Genomic DNA, 14,087 nt, shown 5'->3' with positions numbered 1-14,087 from the left:
GTGCTCACTGAGCAAAGTCAAGTAACCTTCAGGGAAAAGTCACTGTGTGAGGAAACCCCACTATGGGAGCAGGGTAGGAAGTAAAAAGGTGTCAATTCATCTCTCAGACCAAAGTGACCCCAAAGATCTACTATCTCAACCTTCCTCTCTCCAGAAGGTAAGAGCAAAACCTGGCATTCAACTCAGCTCCTCACTGATTTGTAGTAACTCATCACACTAATCCTGACTCTTAATTTTCCTAAAATGCATTACAGGAAGAAAACTAAACTTAATGGGTTGCTGGGAGGATGAAATGACATACATGTAGGTGAAGGACTTGACACACAGCAGGTGAGTTTCCCTTCTTTAATCCTAGCCTTCACTGCCATGTATTTCCAGAATTAGAACATGAACCACATCCGTCAACATAACGCATAGAAAAGCAAATGGCACTTTCCTCCTGACTAAAGCAAATGCAATCAGACCACAAGAATCCTTGTGGAAAGCAAGGAGCACTCTGAACGAACTGTGGCACTGACCTGCTGGCCGCTTGGTCAGATTCAGACAGTCTGCGTGGTAAACTTTCGGGCAGCCCGGCTTCTTGCAGGAGACGAGCTGGCCGGCGTCCCCACAGCTGAAACACTCATCTTCTCGCTCCTTTGTGATCTCGCCCTGGCTCCTGCGCTTTCCCGGCTGCTTCTTCTTGAACTTCTTTGATTTTTCTTCTGTGGCAATGGGTTGATTCTAGAGGTTATATATTGAGCAGTCAGCATTCTGTCAACACAGTTGCATAATCTCAACCACGTTAACTATTCTCTGAGCCTCGGTCTCTCCTTTGGGAAGACACCACTCTTAGACCGTTGTGAAGATCAAACACAGAGAAGGCACCTGGCACATCAGCTATCCAACAGAGGTAACATCAATTACCACATGCTTTTTACCAACTATTCCTACTACCTGAATGACAAAAAAAAAAAGTGCTTCTTTGACCGACATGTAAGTCTAAAATTAAAGGTTACCCCTTTTATAAGTTTTAGTTTTATGTTTGACATAATTTCCAAGCTAAAGAATACCTGTCTAGGTGTACAGATGCATTTTTAAAAAAGATTTATTTATTTGAAAGGTAAAGCTAAAGAGAGGGAAAGACAGAGACATATCTTCCATCACTGATAAATTCCACAAATGGCCACAACAGCCAAGTCTGAAACAGGCCAAAGAAAGCAGCCAGGAATCACACCTGCTCTCCCACATGGACAGCAAGGCCCCACATACTTGAGTCATCTTCCACAGCTTTCCTGATGCAGTAACAGGAAGCTGGATAGGAATCTGTGTAGCTGGGACTTAAATTGATACTCTGATATGGAAGGCTGGTATTTGAAATTGTGCCACAATGCCAACTGCTATCTATATGCATTTGTTCAGCAAACCACTGAACAGGGTGTTAAGAAGACAGAAAATTAATTCATGGTCCTTGCCCTCAACAAGGCTATGAATCTTTAAGTCAAGTTACATTGTTGTCTATCACTCCCAAGACAGACCCTGGTGTGACAAGCTGGTCTTCTCTGTGTTCCCTAAGCCCACATCTGGTCATTAAATCCTGTGGTTTACATCACTTTTTTCAGCTTAGTTTAGAAAAAGCTAGAATCAATCTATAAGGTTTAATTAAGATCTGCCCTTTGGGCCGGCGCCGTGGCTCACTAGGCTAATCCTCCGCCTAGCGGCGCCGGCACACCGGGTTCTAGTCCCGGTCGGGGCGCCGGGATTCTGTCCCCTCTTCCAGGCCAGCTCTCTGCTGTGGCCAGGGAGTGCAGGGGAGGATGGCCCAGGTGCTTGGGCCCTGCACCCCATGGGAGACCAGGAAAAGCACCTGGCTCCTGCCATCGGATCAGCGCGGTGTGCCGGCCGCAGCGCGCCGGCCGCAGCAGCCATTGGAGGGTGAACCAACGGCAAAGGAAGACCTTTCTCTCTGTCTCTCTCTCTCACTGTCCACTCTGCCTGTCCAAAAAAAAAAAAAAAAAAAAAAAAAAAAAAAAAAAAAAAAAAAAAAAAAAAAAATCTGTCCTTTGGTGACAGGCCACCGTTCACTAAAAGCAATGATGCAGAAACTGATATCCCTGGTGCACTTTAAACAACTAATTGTGGGTTAAGCTCATGTTTTAATTTACAGAAATCAACTGATATCCCTTAGGATAAGACCACTTAACGAACGAACTAAATAAAAATTAAATAAAACCCAATAATAATGTAAACATGATTTTTCTTATTTAAGTTTGTTTTCCTCATTTTCATGTAATTGCTCAAAATGATTTACAGTTTCTAGGTTAATCTGCATATTCAGTTTACCCAGATCTTAATGTTCAGCTTCATAATTTAAAAAAAGCATAATAAGGGCCGGCGCCGCGGCTCACTAGGCTAATCCTCCGCCTAGCGGCGCCGGCACACCGGGTTCTAGTCCCGGTTGGGGCGCCGGATTCTGTCCCGGTTGCCCCTCTTCCAGGCCAGCTCTGCTGTGGCCAGGGAGTGCAGTGGAGGATGGCCCAGGTGCTTGGGCCCTGCACCCCATGGGAGACCAGGAAAAGCACCTGGCTCCTGGCTCCTGCCATCGGATCAGCGCGGTGCGCCGGCCGCAGCGCGCCGGCCGCGGCGGCCATTGGAGGGTGAACCAACGGCAAAGGAAGACCTTTCTCTCTGTCTCTCTCTCTCACTGTCCACTCTGCCTGTCAAAAAATAAAAAAATAAATCTCCAGGCCGGCGCCGCGGCTCAATAGGCTAATCCTCCGCCTTGCGGCGCCGGCACACCGGGTTCTAGTCCCGGTCGGGGTGCTGGATTCTGTCCTGGTGCCCCTCTTCCAGGCCAGCTCTCTGCTGTGGCCAGGGAGTGCAGTGGAGGATGGCCCAAGTGCTTGGGCCCTGCACCCACATGGGAGACCAGGAGAAGCACCTGGCTCTTGGCTTCGGATCAGCGTGGTGCGCTGGCCGCAGTGGCCATTGTGGGGTGAACCAACAGAAAAGGAAGATCTTTCTCTCTCTCTCTCTCACTGTCCACTCTGCCTGTCCAAAAAAAACCTCCAACTGGAGTCACTATGTAGTCTATTTTGCATGTATTACAGTCCATTCATTATATAAAAAAATTAGTCACTAAAAACAGCTAAGACCATGTAAGAGTCAAGCGTTGTGCACAGCGGAGTAAAAATCACCGCCTGCAATGCAGACACCTCCTATCAGAGTGCTGGCTTGAGTTTTGGCTACTCTGTTTTTGACCCAGCTTCTTGCTAATGTGCATAGGAAGGCAGAATATGGCTCAAGTACTTGAGAGACCAGGAAGGAGTTTCTGACTTTATTGCAGACATAGGGGAGTGACCTAGCAGATGGCAGATACTTCTGTGTGTGTCTCTGCCTTTCAAATAAATTAATATATTTTTATTTTTTTAAAAAGACTATGTAAGAAGGGCTGGTGCTGTGGTGTAGTGGGTAAAGCCACTGCCTGCGATGCCAGCATCCCATATGCTCTTCTTCTAATCCAGCTCCCTGCTGTGGCCTGGGAAAGAAGTGGAAGATGGCCCAAGTCCTTGGGCCTCTGCACCCACATGGGAGACCAGGGAGGAGGCTCCTGGCTCCAGATCTGCCATCTGGGGAGTGAACCAGCAGATGGAAGATCTTTCTCTGTCTCTCCCTCTCTCTATAATTCAGCTTCTCAAATAAATAAATAAAATCTTTAAAAAATTTTCCACAAAAAACAGGTATTTATATTCTGTTATAATGGTAAGAATGAGACCCATTTTTATCTGTGGTGTCATACTACATCTAGAATTTTAGATTCAATTTCAATTCTTTGGAATCTTTAGAAAGAAAAAGAGAGAGACAGACCAACCACATGGATACACCAAGAATCTAAGTAGCTTATATTAGAAGATGCGAGATCAGCTAAGACCAATGAAAATGTGCGAAGTAACCTACTGTATGGGTTGTTTTGCAGTTTTCTTATCTGGAAATGTAGCAAATCACTAATTAAAGTCAGATTATCAAAAATCTTCAAAAATATCCAAAGATCCCCTCTTGTCCAACCAAACTGATCATTAGAATACTTAGTACCTTCCCAGGGACCACTGATTCCTACTTAATGTCACTATTTCTTCTGGGGCAGGCACTGTGGTGTGGCAGGTTAAGCTGCTGCTTAGGAGGCCTGCATCCCACATTAGAGTGCTCTGCTTCTGATCCAAACTCCTGCTAATGTAGAGGGGAGGCAGCAGATGATGGTACCTTACCACTGTTAGGAGATCCAGATGGAACTCCAGGCTCTCAGCTTTGGCATAGCCCACTGTGTCTGCTGTGGGGCATTTAGAGAGTGGATCAATAGATGGAACTGCTATATGTATATGAAAATAAATCTTAAAACGAAGACTCATTCCTAACTGTTAGGGAAAGAGAAGCACATTGTTATTCCCAAGACAAAATCTGGAAGAGTCCTACCTTTGGCCTTACACCCAGGAAGCCACTGCAGTTTGGGGCTCCACATTTGCAGACAGTTTTTCCATTCCCAAGACATTCTAGGTTATAGTTGAAGGTAAGCTCAGTGCCTGCATTAGAGACAGTGAAAACATTAATATCTGTGGGGTTAGAAATATTATTTCTGTATTAATGATAAAGTATATTAATTTCCAAAATAATTTTTTAAAATAATTATTTTATTTATTTGAAAGACAGTGTTACAGAGAGAGGTAGAGACAGAGAGAGACAGGTCTTCCACCTGCTGGTTCACTCCCCAGATGGCCGCAATAACCAGCTGTGCCAATCCGAAGCCAGGAGCCAGGAGCTTCTTCCAGGTCTCCCATGTGGTTGCAGGAGCCCAAGGACTTGGGCCATCTTCTACTGCTATCCCAGGCCATAGCAGAGAGCTGAATCAGAAGAGGCAGCCAGGACTAGAACTGGTGCCCATATGGGATGCCGGCGCTTCATGCCAGGGCTTTAACCTGCTGTGCCACAGCACCGGCGCCCCCCATATGAATATTTTAACCAGAAGATAAAAAGATTTATTAACTTAAATCCCTTATTTTAATGAATTCTAATCCTATAACAATAATGTATCAGCTGATACAACTTAATAGTAGCAGAAAAATTTAAATAGATCAAAGATAATTTTTAGAATAACTTTTGCTATAGCAGTGTAAATTATCTCAAGTTGTTTTTCATTTGTTTTCTAACCATTTAGATTCAAAGTTCATTAATTAACAACTTGTCCTATATGTGTGTGCCAGGCACTGGGAATGCGAGCATGAAGGAAATCTGTTAGTCTGTGCCCAGGTGAGCACATCTTACCTGGCAGCACATCCAAGTTAGGCTTCTACCTGTCTCAGAGATCTGAACCCTGAGTAGCCTACTTTATAAATGGAAAAAAAAATTTCAGTTTTTTTTAAAAAGAGAATCTGACATAAGGCACACAGCAATAATTTGTAAACGTTAAAAAAAAGTATACAGGGCTGGCATTCTGGAGTAGTGATTAAAGCCCCGGCCTACAGCACTGGCATTCCATATGGGTGCTAATTTGAACCCTGGCTGCTGTACTTTGGATCCAGCTCCCTACTAATGAGCCGGGATAGGCAGTGAAAGATGGCCCAAGTCCATGGGCCCCTGGACTACTGAAATCAAGCCTAGCCCAGCCCTGGCTGTTTCAGCCATTTAGGGAGTAAACCAGCAGATAGAAGATCTTTTGATCTCGACCTCGACCTCGATCTCTCCTTTTTTAACTTTGCTTTTCAAATAAATAAAATAAATCTTTAAAAAAAATGAAAGAAGTGTACTACTATACACTGTAACTTTAAGTAGAAATAAAACACAAAGACATTCAAACTCAAAATAACACTCAAGGGGCCGGCACAGTGGTATAGCAAGTAAAGCTGCTGCCTGTGGTGCCGGCATCCTATATGGACACAGTTCGAGTTTCGGCAGCTCCACTTCCAATCCAGCTCTCTGCTATGGCCTAGGAAGGCAGTAGAGATGGCCCAAGTCCTTGGGCCCCTGCACCCATATGGGAGACCCAGAAGAAACTCCTGGCTCCTGACTTCAGATTGGTTCAACTTCAGCCATTGCAGCCAACTGGGGAGACAACCAGCGGATGGAAGATCTCTCTCTTTCTCTGTGCAACTCTGACTTTCAAATAAATAAATAAATCTTAAAAAAAAAAAATTCAAAGCACATAAGGGAAGTCCTAGTCGATAGAATGCCTACAAATTCCCTCTGAGTAGGGCAATGGCTTACAGGTGATGAGAAAAACTTGCACACAGGCAAGACCACCAAGTCTCAGGAAGATTTCCCACTGCAGACTGACTAACGCACAGTTTTTCATCTAATGTTGGAAATAGACCATTATTTCTTTAATCAGTTGAACAAATTACAGAGGAGCTGACTTATACTTAGAAGATCAATTGTAGAAACGTTTCATTAAGACTCACACTTAGAAGGAACTTGCAAGAGCCAAGGGACATGTCTACTGTCTCACATTTGCTGTGAACATACCACACTGAATGTTGGGTGGTTCTACTCACACTATTCTTCTCTTGCTAAAAGATGAGTTAATGTATAACTGAATTTTTGCAGATGTACCTATAATGCCACTCTATACAGAAATATAGGAAATCAGAAACACTGGCATAATTTGCTGTGTGCTGAACATCTTACTGGCAGACATCACATAAAGGACAAAATTACATCAAAAGGTATCAGCCCTCATAAATTTAACAGTGAAACTATTCTAGAAGAGTCCAACATACAAAAACCCTTGATAGAGGTACAGTTATTTGGAATAGGAAAGAGCATCACAGAAGGGACAGACAAGGAGTGAGGATGGCACACATGGGAAACAGCGAGTTTGTGACGAGCACAGAAGAGCTGAATGAGAAGTCTTGACTCCATCTGCTTAGGGTTTAATTCCAATAGGCATGCACATATGTAGCACATTCTGTCCAATATTCTCCATCCCACCCATGGAGACCAGAACCCACATGAGGACAGGAACAAGGCATGTGAATGTCAGCACCAAGTCACCTGTGCTGAGTGAACAGGGAAGAAGAGAACTCTATGGCTACATGTGTCAGAGGAAGCCAAGCACAGGAATACAGACTGAGGGAGCCGAGTGGAAGTGTGATGCTGAAAACAGTCGGCAGGCATGTTAGAGCTGAAGTCATATGACTAAGTAACACTTGAGTAATCAATAAAGAGGAACCAGTCCACACTGCAGTGGTTAGAGAGGAAAGGGGAAGAGTGAGAGAAGCATCAGATCCACAACTACCAATATCCCAGGGCTAACAGCACCTTCTTTACAGTGGTTGTGTAAGGACTAAATGAGATAATATGCTTAGAATAATGCTTGGTACATGGTATGATTTACTTAAACATCATTGTTACAAAGGAGAAATCTACATGAACTACCCTGAAGCCATTCACTCCGAAAACTTGATACAAGTCAGCATTTTCAAATCAGCATCATTTTGTCAAACAGAGTGCAGTGGATAGTGATATTAAAGTGCTTTTACATGCATCATGTAATACTTAATCAACAGCAAATAGAAAATAGAAGAAAGGAACTAGGTGGGCTCAGCTTTTTGAATCTGAAAATTTTTAAATTTAAAATTGTAAAAAGCCTGAAAGAAAATCCAGGTAGTATATTCAAATTGTAAAGAAAAGGGAAGAGGTTAGACAGTTAAGTTAAGGCTAGCAGTTAAGACACCCAGATCCCTCACTGGAGTGCCTGAGTCCAATAACCAGCTGCAGCTCCTGACGCCCGCTTCCTGCCAAGGAAGATCCTGGGAGGAAGCAGTCATTTTTCAACTAATTCGGTTCCTAGCTCCCCAGCCATTACAGGCATGTGGAGACTGAACCAGTAGATGGGGGCTCTCTCTCTAAATACAGATGCTTTTTTTTTTTTTTTTATCTTTTGAAGGAATGTGAAGTCTTTTTTCTTTTTTTAATTTGACAGGCAGAGTTGGACAGTGAGAGAGAGAGAGACAGAGAGAAAGATCTTCCTTCTGTTGGTTTACCCCCCAATGGCCACTGCAGCCGGCGTACCACACAGATCCAAAGCCAGGAGCCAGGTGCTTCCTCCTGGTCTCCCATGTGGGTGCAGGGCCCAAGCACTTGGGCCATCCTCCACTGCCTTCCCAGGCCACAGCAGAGCTGGACTGGAAAAGGAGCAATCGGGACTAGAACCTGGCGCTGGCCCTAAGGTTCTCTTTCTAAATAGAAAAACAAAAATTTAAGGCCTAGTGCTGTGGCACAGTGAGTTAAGCTGCTGCCTGCAGTGCTGGAATCCATGTGGGTGCATGTTTAAGTCCCGCCTGCTCCTCTACAGATCCAGCTCTCTGCTTGTGGCTTGGGAAAGCAACAGAAGAGGGTCCAAGTGCTTGGACACCTGCACCCACGTGGGAGACCCAGACGAAGCTTCAGATTGGCTCAGTTCTGGCTGTTGTGGCCATGTGGGTAGAGAGCCCCCCCCCCCTCCCTCCCTCCCTCCCTCTGTCTCTCTTTCTCTCTCCCCTCATCCTCTCTGTAACTCTGCCATTCAAATAATAGGGGAGAGGATGGAGCTGGAAGTAGAATGAATGCCCCACCAATTAAACACACACAGAAAACAAGAGCTAGTGAAAACGTTTTCTAATTACTTTAAGTTCATTAGTATCTCTGAGGTTGACTTAAATCTTATTCCAGAATGTTCAAATGGGATTTCTGCTTTTAATAGTAGACTATACTATTATAACTTATAAGTACTGAGGTTAGTGTTTGAAAATGATTTTCAACTCTTTAACTAATGTCTCTAGAATACACATTTTGAAAACTCATGCAACTTTTTCAAAATCCAAAATTTTACATACTTATTTTTTTTTTGGATGGACAGAAATACACAATGAGAGAGAGAGAGAGAGAGAGAGAGAACAACCCAAATGGCCGCTATGGCCACAACAGTGCCGATCTGAAGCCAGGAGCCAGGTCCTTCTTCTGGGTCTCCCATGCGGGTGCAGGGGTCCAAGCACTTGGGCCATCCTCCACTGCCCTCCGGGGCCACAGCAGAGAGCTGGACTGGAAGAGGAGCAACCGGGACTAGAGCACGGTACATATATAGGATGCCAGGGCCGCAGGTGGAGGATTAGCCAAGTGAGCAACGGCACCGGCCCACACTTTTAAAATGTTTTAAAAATCAGGCCCATTTGGGCGTTGATTCATGTCCTGGCTGTTCCACTTCTGATTCAGTTCCCTGCCAATGCCTGAATAAAGCAGCAAAGCATGGTCCAAGAACTTGGGCCCCAGCACCCACATGGGAGACCTGGAAGAAGCTCCTGGGGTCCTGGCTTTGGCCTGGCCCTACCTGGCTGTTTTAGCTATCTGGGGAGTGAACGAGAAATAGAAGATCTTTCGGTCTCCACTGCTCTTTATATAACTTTTTCAAAACAAATAACAAATAAATACTTTAAAAAATGGTGCAAACTGGAGGGTGTCATGTCCATTCTTAAAATGATTTAATTTATGAAAAATATCCATCATGTGACTTCATTATCACTTAGCTATATCAGATTTTCTTTCTTTCCTTTCTCTCTCCTTTAAAAAAAAAAAAAAAAGAAAACGAAGATTTTACTTATTTACTTGAAAGGCAGAGTTAAAGACAGAGAGAAGGAAACAGAGATCCAAATGACTACAACAGCCAGCACTGGGCGAAGCCAAAGTCATGATCCTGGAAGTCTACCCAGGTCTTCCATGTGGATGTCGGCGGCCCCAACTACCTGGGCTATTTTTGACTGCTCTTGCAGGCATATTAACAGAGGAGCCACCGGGACAGAATCCGCTGCCCTAACTGAGACTAGAACCCGGGGTGCCGGCGCCGCAGGTGGAGGATTAGCCTAGTGAGCTTCGGCGCCGGCCTGTTAGTTTCTTAAACCAGCCTTTGGGCCAAGCCCTGAAAGATATGGGTGGCAAGAGCTGAATCTCTGGTTTATACAGTGGAGGTAGGGCAACTGTGGAAGGGCAGGTGAGAGGAGACACAGAAGGCTGGCAATTTATGATATGTGAAATGATACAGTCACAAAAGGAGAACAGCACAATCCTATTTATATGACTCTTCTAAAGTAGTCAAAATTCAGAGACGTACATAGAATGGTGGCTGCTCAGGGCTATGGAGAGAGGGTTGAAAATCGGGCCAGAGCTTCAGTTGGGGAAGATGAAAAAGAGTCCTGAAGATGGATGATGGTGATGACCATGCAACAGTGTGAACAGACTTAATGTCACAGAACCATGCACACAAAAAGGGGAAAGATTATCTTCTCGTTCTCTATCTCAAACACACACATACCATGGGGCTTGTGGGGAGGGAGCATACACAGACCATTCATCTGTTGATGCGGAATGGAATCCAGGTCTCCAATCTGGGTTGCAGGGACCCAGTTTCTTGAGCCATCATGTGTAGACTCTCAGGGTGGGCATATTAGAAAACCAGACTATGACTTAAACCCAGATAATCTAATATAGGATGTGAGCATCACAAGGGAGGTGCACCAAACCCTCTGCCTGTTCTCAGAACTTTGGAAACTTCACTCTGGACAACAGGCATATGGAACTTTTAGATGATACGACCTGAAATTCAGGTCGTAGCTCTAGAATACCTAAAATGATTCTTACCTGCTTTAATGTCACTCAGGGCAAAAAGGCCAACGCGGGTATCTCCATTCACAGACCACTTCTGGGTTTCACAGTTGGGCTGACAGCAATGATTCATGAACCGAGCATAATTTCCTTTGGGACCAGCATCAATGATTCGGTCCTAGAATTCCAAGAGAAGTTGTACTCTTGAGATCTCTGCTTTTGATCTACACTATTCTCTCTAATAAGCTAGTTTCTATTTATAAAGTTTATTATTTATTTGTTATATAAATGATGAGGTAGGTAGAGAGAGGAAGAGATGCCCCATTCCCTGGTTCACTCCATAAGCTCTCAAGACCCAGGACTGGGTGCCGGCACTTTGGGTAAAGCCAATGCCTGCAGCACCAGCATTCCATATGGACTCTGGTTCAAGTTCTGGCTGCTCCACTTCCAATCCAGCTCCCTGTTAATGTACCTGGGAAAGCAGCAGTAGACAATCCCAGTTCTTGGGCCCCTACACACATGTGGGAGACCTGGAAGAAGCTCCTGTCTCCTGGTCTGTCTGACTCAGCCCTGGCCATCATATAGCCATTTGGGGAGAGAACCAGCAAGTAGAAGATGTCTCTCTGTAACTCTTTCAAAAAAATAAACAAATCTTTAAAAAAGAAAACAAACAAACAAACAAAAGAGTCAGGAACTCCATCACATCTCCCACATGGGTGGCAGGGATTCAACTACTTGAGCCATCACTTGCTGCCAACCAGGGTGTACATTAGCAGGAAACTAGAATGCAGAGTAAAGTCAGGGTTTGCACCTAGGTCACAGCTATAGCATACGGGTAACCCAAGCAACAGCTTAACCACTGCATCAAATGCTCATTCCTTTATTTGTAAAGTTTGAGTTCCCCAGAACAGTGGTTCTCAAAGTACAGCCCCTGGACCAGCAGCACTATCACCACCTAGATTTTCAGAAATGCATTTTTTGGGGTTGTATATCAAACACAGAACCTGAGGTGGGCACAACGATGTATGACAAAATCCCAGGCCATTCTGATATTTGCTGAAGCTTGAGGACCACTGAACTAGAAGCAGAACTGTGTCCCATCTTTAGTTTTCAAACTCTACACATCTGAAATTGCCTGAGTAGATTTCAAAACAGATGTGAAGTCTCCAACCCAAACAAAAAGTATCTAGAGGTTAAGGATCTCACAAATCACTAAATGTACAACTTGAGGAATGTTTGAAAGTAAAAAAGGCAGAAAGGGTTCTGACAGTGCCAGCCTGGGGCACAGTGAGTAAAAGCTACCACCTGCAGTGCCGGCATCCCATATGGGTGCCCATTTGAGACCCACTTCTGATCCATCTCTTTGGCCCCTGTATCCATACATATGGGAGACCCGAATGAAGCTCCTGGTTCCTGGCCTTGGTCTGGCCCAACCAAGGGTGTTGCGACCATTTGGGGAGTAAAACAGCAGATGGAAAATCTCTCTTCTTTTTCTCTCTGCCTAACCCTCTCCTTCTCTATAACGATACCTTTCAAATAAATCAATAAATCTTAAAGAAAAAATAAAAAGGTTCTATCATAAAAGGTAGTGGATGGGGAAAAAAGCTAGACCCTAACCCCCAGGAAGAAGAATCACAGATACACAGAAAATAAAAATGCTAAACACTGAAATTAAGAATAACTTCCAAAAACAATTGGAAAATTACTTGAGTTCTACTATGAATTTACTTGACCCCCCACAAAGCATTTTTTTTTTTTTTGGACAGAGTGGACAGTGAGAGAGAGAGAGACAGAGAGAAAGGTCTTCCTTTGCCGTTGGTTCACTCTCCAATGGCCGCTGCGGCCAGCATACTGCACTGATCTGAAGGCAGGAGCCAGGTGCTTCTCCTGGTCTCCCACGGGGTGCAGGGCCCAAGCACTTGGGCCATCCTCCACTGCACTCCTGGGCCATAGCAGAGAGCTGGCCCGGAAGAGGGGCAACCGGGACAGAATCCAGCGCCCGGACCGGGACTAGAACCCGGTGTGCCGGCACCGCAAGGCGGAGGATTAGCCTGTTGAGCCGCGGCGCCGGCCAAACAACACTCTTTAATACTTACTTTGTCTAGTGTTAGCATATAGAAATTGGTGATATCATGTTCCTGGGCATAACGGATTCGAGCTCTGCATTCTTCTTCGTCTATTAGCTCACCTACATATTCATTCACAAATTCACCCTAGAAGAAAAGACAGCTCCTGAGTTAGTGGCAAAAAGTACATCAGTATTCATACATGCACTTTACTTCTAAAAATTATTAGCTTTTCCAAAGCAGACTATATGCATACAATCTTATGTGCACGTAATTAATTAATAATTTCTTTATGAGACCTCAAGCATTTGATAAGAATCACGCTCCCACTCCCTCCAGAAGAAAAGTTACGATATACTGGATAGCAAAGATCCACAAGAATCGGGGCTGATGCTGTGGCGTAGTAGGCTAAGCCTCTGCCTGTGGTGCTGACATCCCATACTGGCACCAGTTCGAGTGGATGCTCCACTTCCAATCGAGCTCTCTGCTATGGCCGGGGAAAGCAATGGAGGATGGCCCAAGTCCTTGGGCCCCTGCATCTGCATAGGAGACCTGGAGGGACCTCCTGGCTTTGGATGGGCCCAGCTCCACCTGTTGTGGCCATCTAGGGAGTGAGCCAGCAGATGAAAGACCTCTCTCTGTAACTCTACCTTTCAAATAAATAAGTAAATCTTCAAAAAAAAAAATAAATAAAAATAAATAAATAAATAAAAATAAAAGATTAGTTTAAGTTTAGCTTCCTTATAATGGAGGTATGGAAGGTCAATTTCTTAACTTACCCAAGGATCTCAAAATCAGTTTCCCTAAACAGTGGTCATTCTCCATGGGACTTGCATTGACTAGGGCTCCTCCACATTTCATACCCTGGTCTTCCCTAATCTTCATTCTGGGGTCACACAGACTTTCACGCCTACTATCCCCTTACCTGCAAGGTGTTCGTGCTCACCTTGCTGTAGCCATCTACTCTCAGTTCCTTTGGCACATGCCACCAGAGGCCTTTATGCTTCCACATGAGTGATGATTGTTTTATTAACATGTCAAGCAAGATTTATTTTGTATAGGCTGTATAATATTACCTATTGTTAGAAATATACAGATTCTGCCAAGCAGCAAGTTGAAGATGTTACTGCATTTTCATTAGAGAAGGCTTAACTCTATTACTTCATGCTCCATAAACCCAAAACTTTTTTCTCCATTGAAAATATCTCATTTTATTGAACAGGTGATTAACACCACCTGTATCACGTACTCACTCCTCCCTCTCTCTCAACTACCTGAAGTCATAACATCGTCATTATAATTTCCCTCTCTTGCATCCTTTTATACAATGAACACAATCAAAACTGATGTTAGAGATGAAAGGGAACATCCATCCCAATCCTCTGGATTCTGAAAAGATATGTAAGACACAACAAAAGG

At 44.3% G+C, this 14,087-nt stretch overlaps 1 protein-coding gene across 30 annotated transcripts in view; it reads right to left on the bottom strand.

The window, feature by feature from the left end:
* NSD1 (nuclear receptor binding SET domain protein 1) overlaps window positions 1-14,087 on the bottom strand; it is a 148,907-nt gene that overhangs the window by 7,313 nt on the left and 127,507 nt on the right. For 29 of the 30 annotated variants that reach the window (XM_089335116.1, XM_089335117.1, XM_051844450.3 and 26 more), the window contains 4 exons: window positions 12,699-12,815; window positions 10,639-10,780; window positions 4,450-4,556; window positions 519-723 (listed from right to left, as the gene is read on the bottom strand). In XM_089335116.1, the coding sequence (XP_089191242.1) occupies window positions 519-723; window positions 4,450-4,556; window positions 10,639-10,780; window positions 12,699-12,815 (571 nt within the window). Of the gene's footprint in view, window positions 1-518; window positions 724-4,449; window positions 4,557-10,638; window positions 10,781-12,698; window positions 12,816-14,087 lie in introns of those variants that run through there. The other variant, XR_016235582.1, reaches the window with a different exon arrangement.

Source organism: Oryctolagus cuniculus, chromosome 6, assembly GCF_051225735.1.
Source record: "Oryctolagus cuniculus isolate XC-2025 breed Fujian yellow rabbit chromosome 6, ASM5122573v1, whole genome shotgun sequence".
NCBI lineage: Eukaryota > Metazoa > Chordata > Mammalia > Lagomorpha > Leporidae > Oryctolagus > Oryctolagus cuniculus.
The sequence above is the reverse complement of the archived record's forward strand: the minus strand, read 5'-3'. Positions and strand labels throughout refer to the sequence as shown.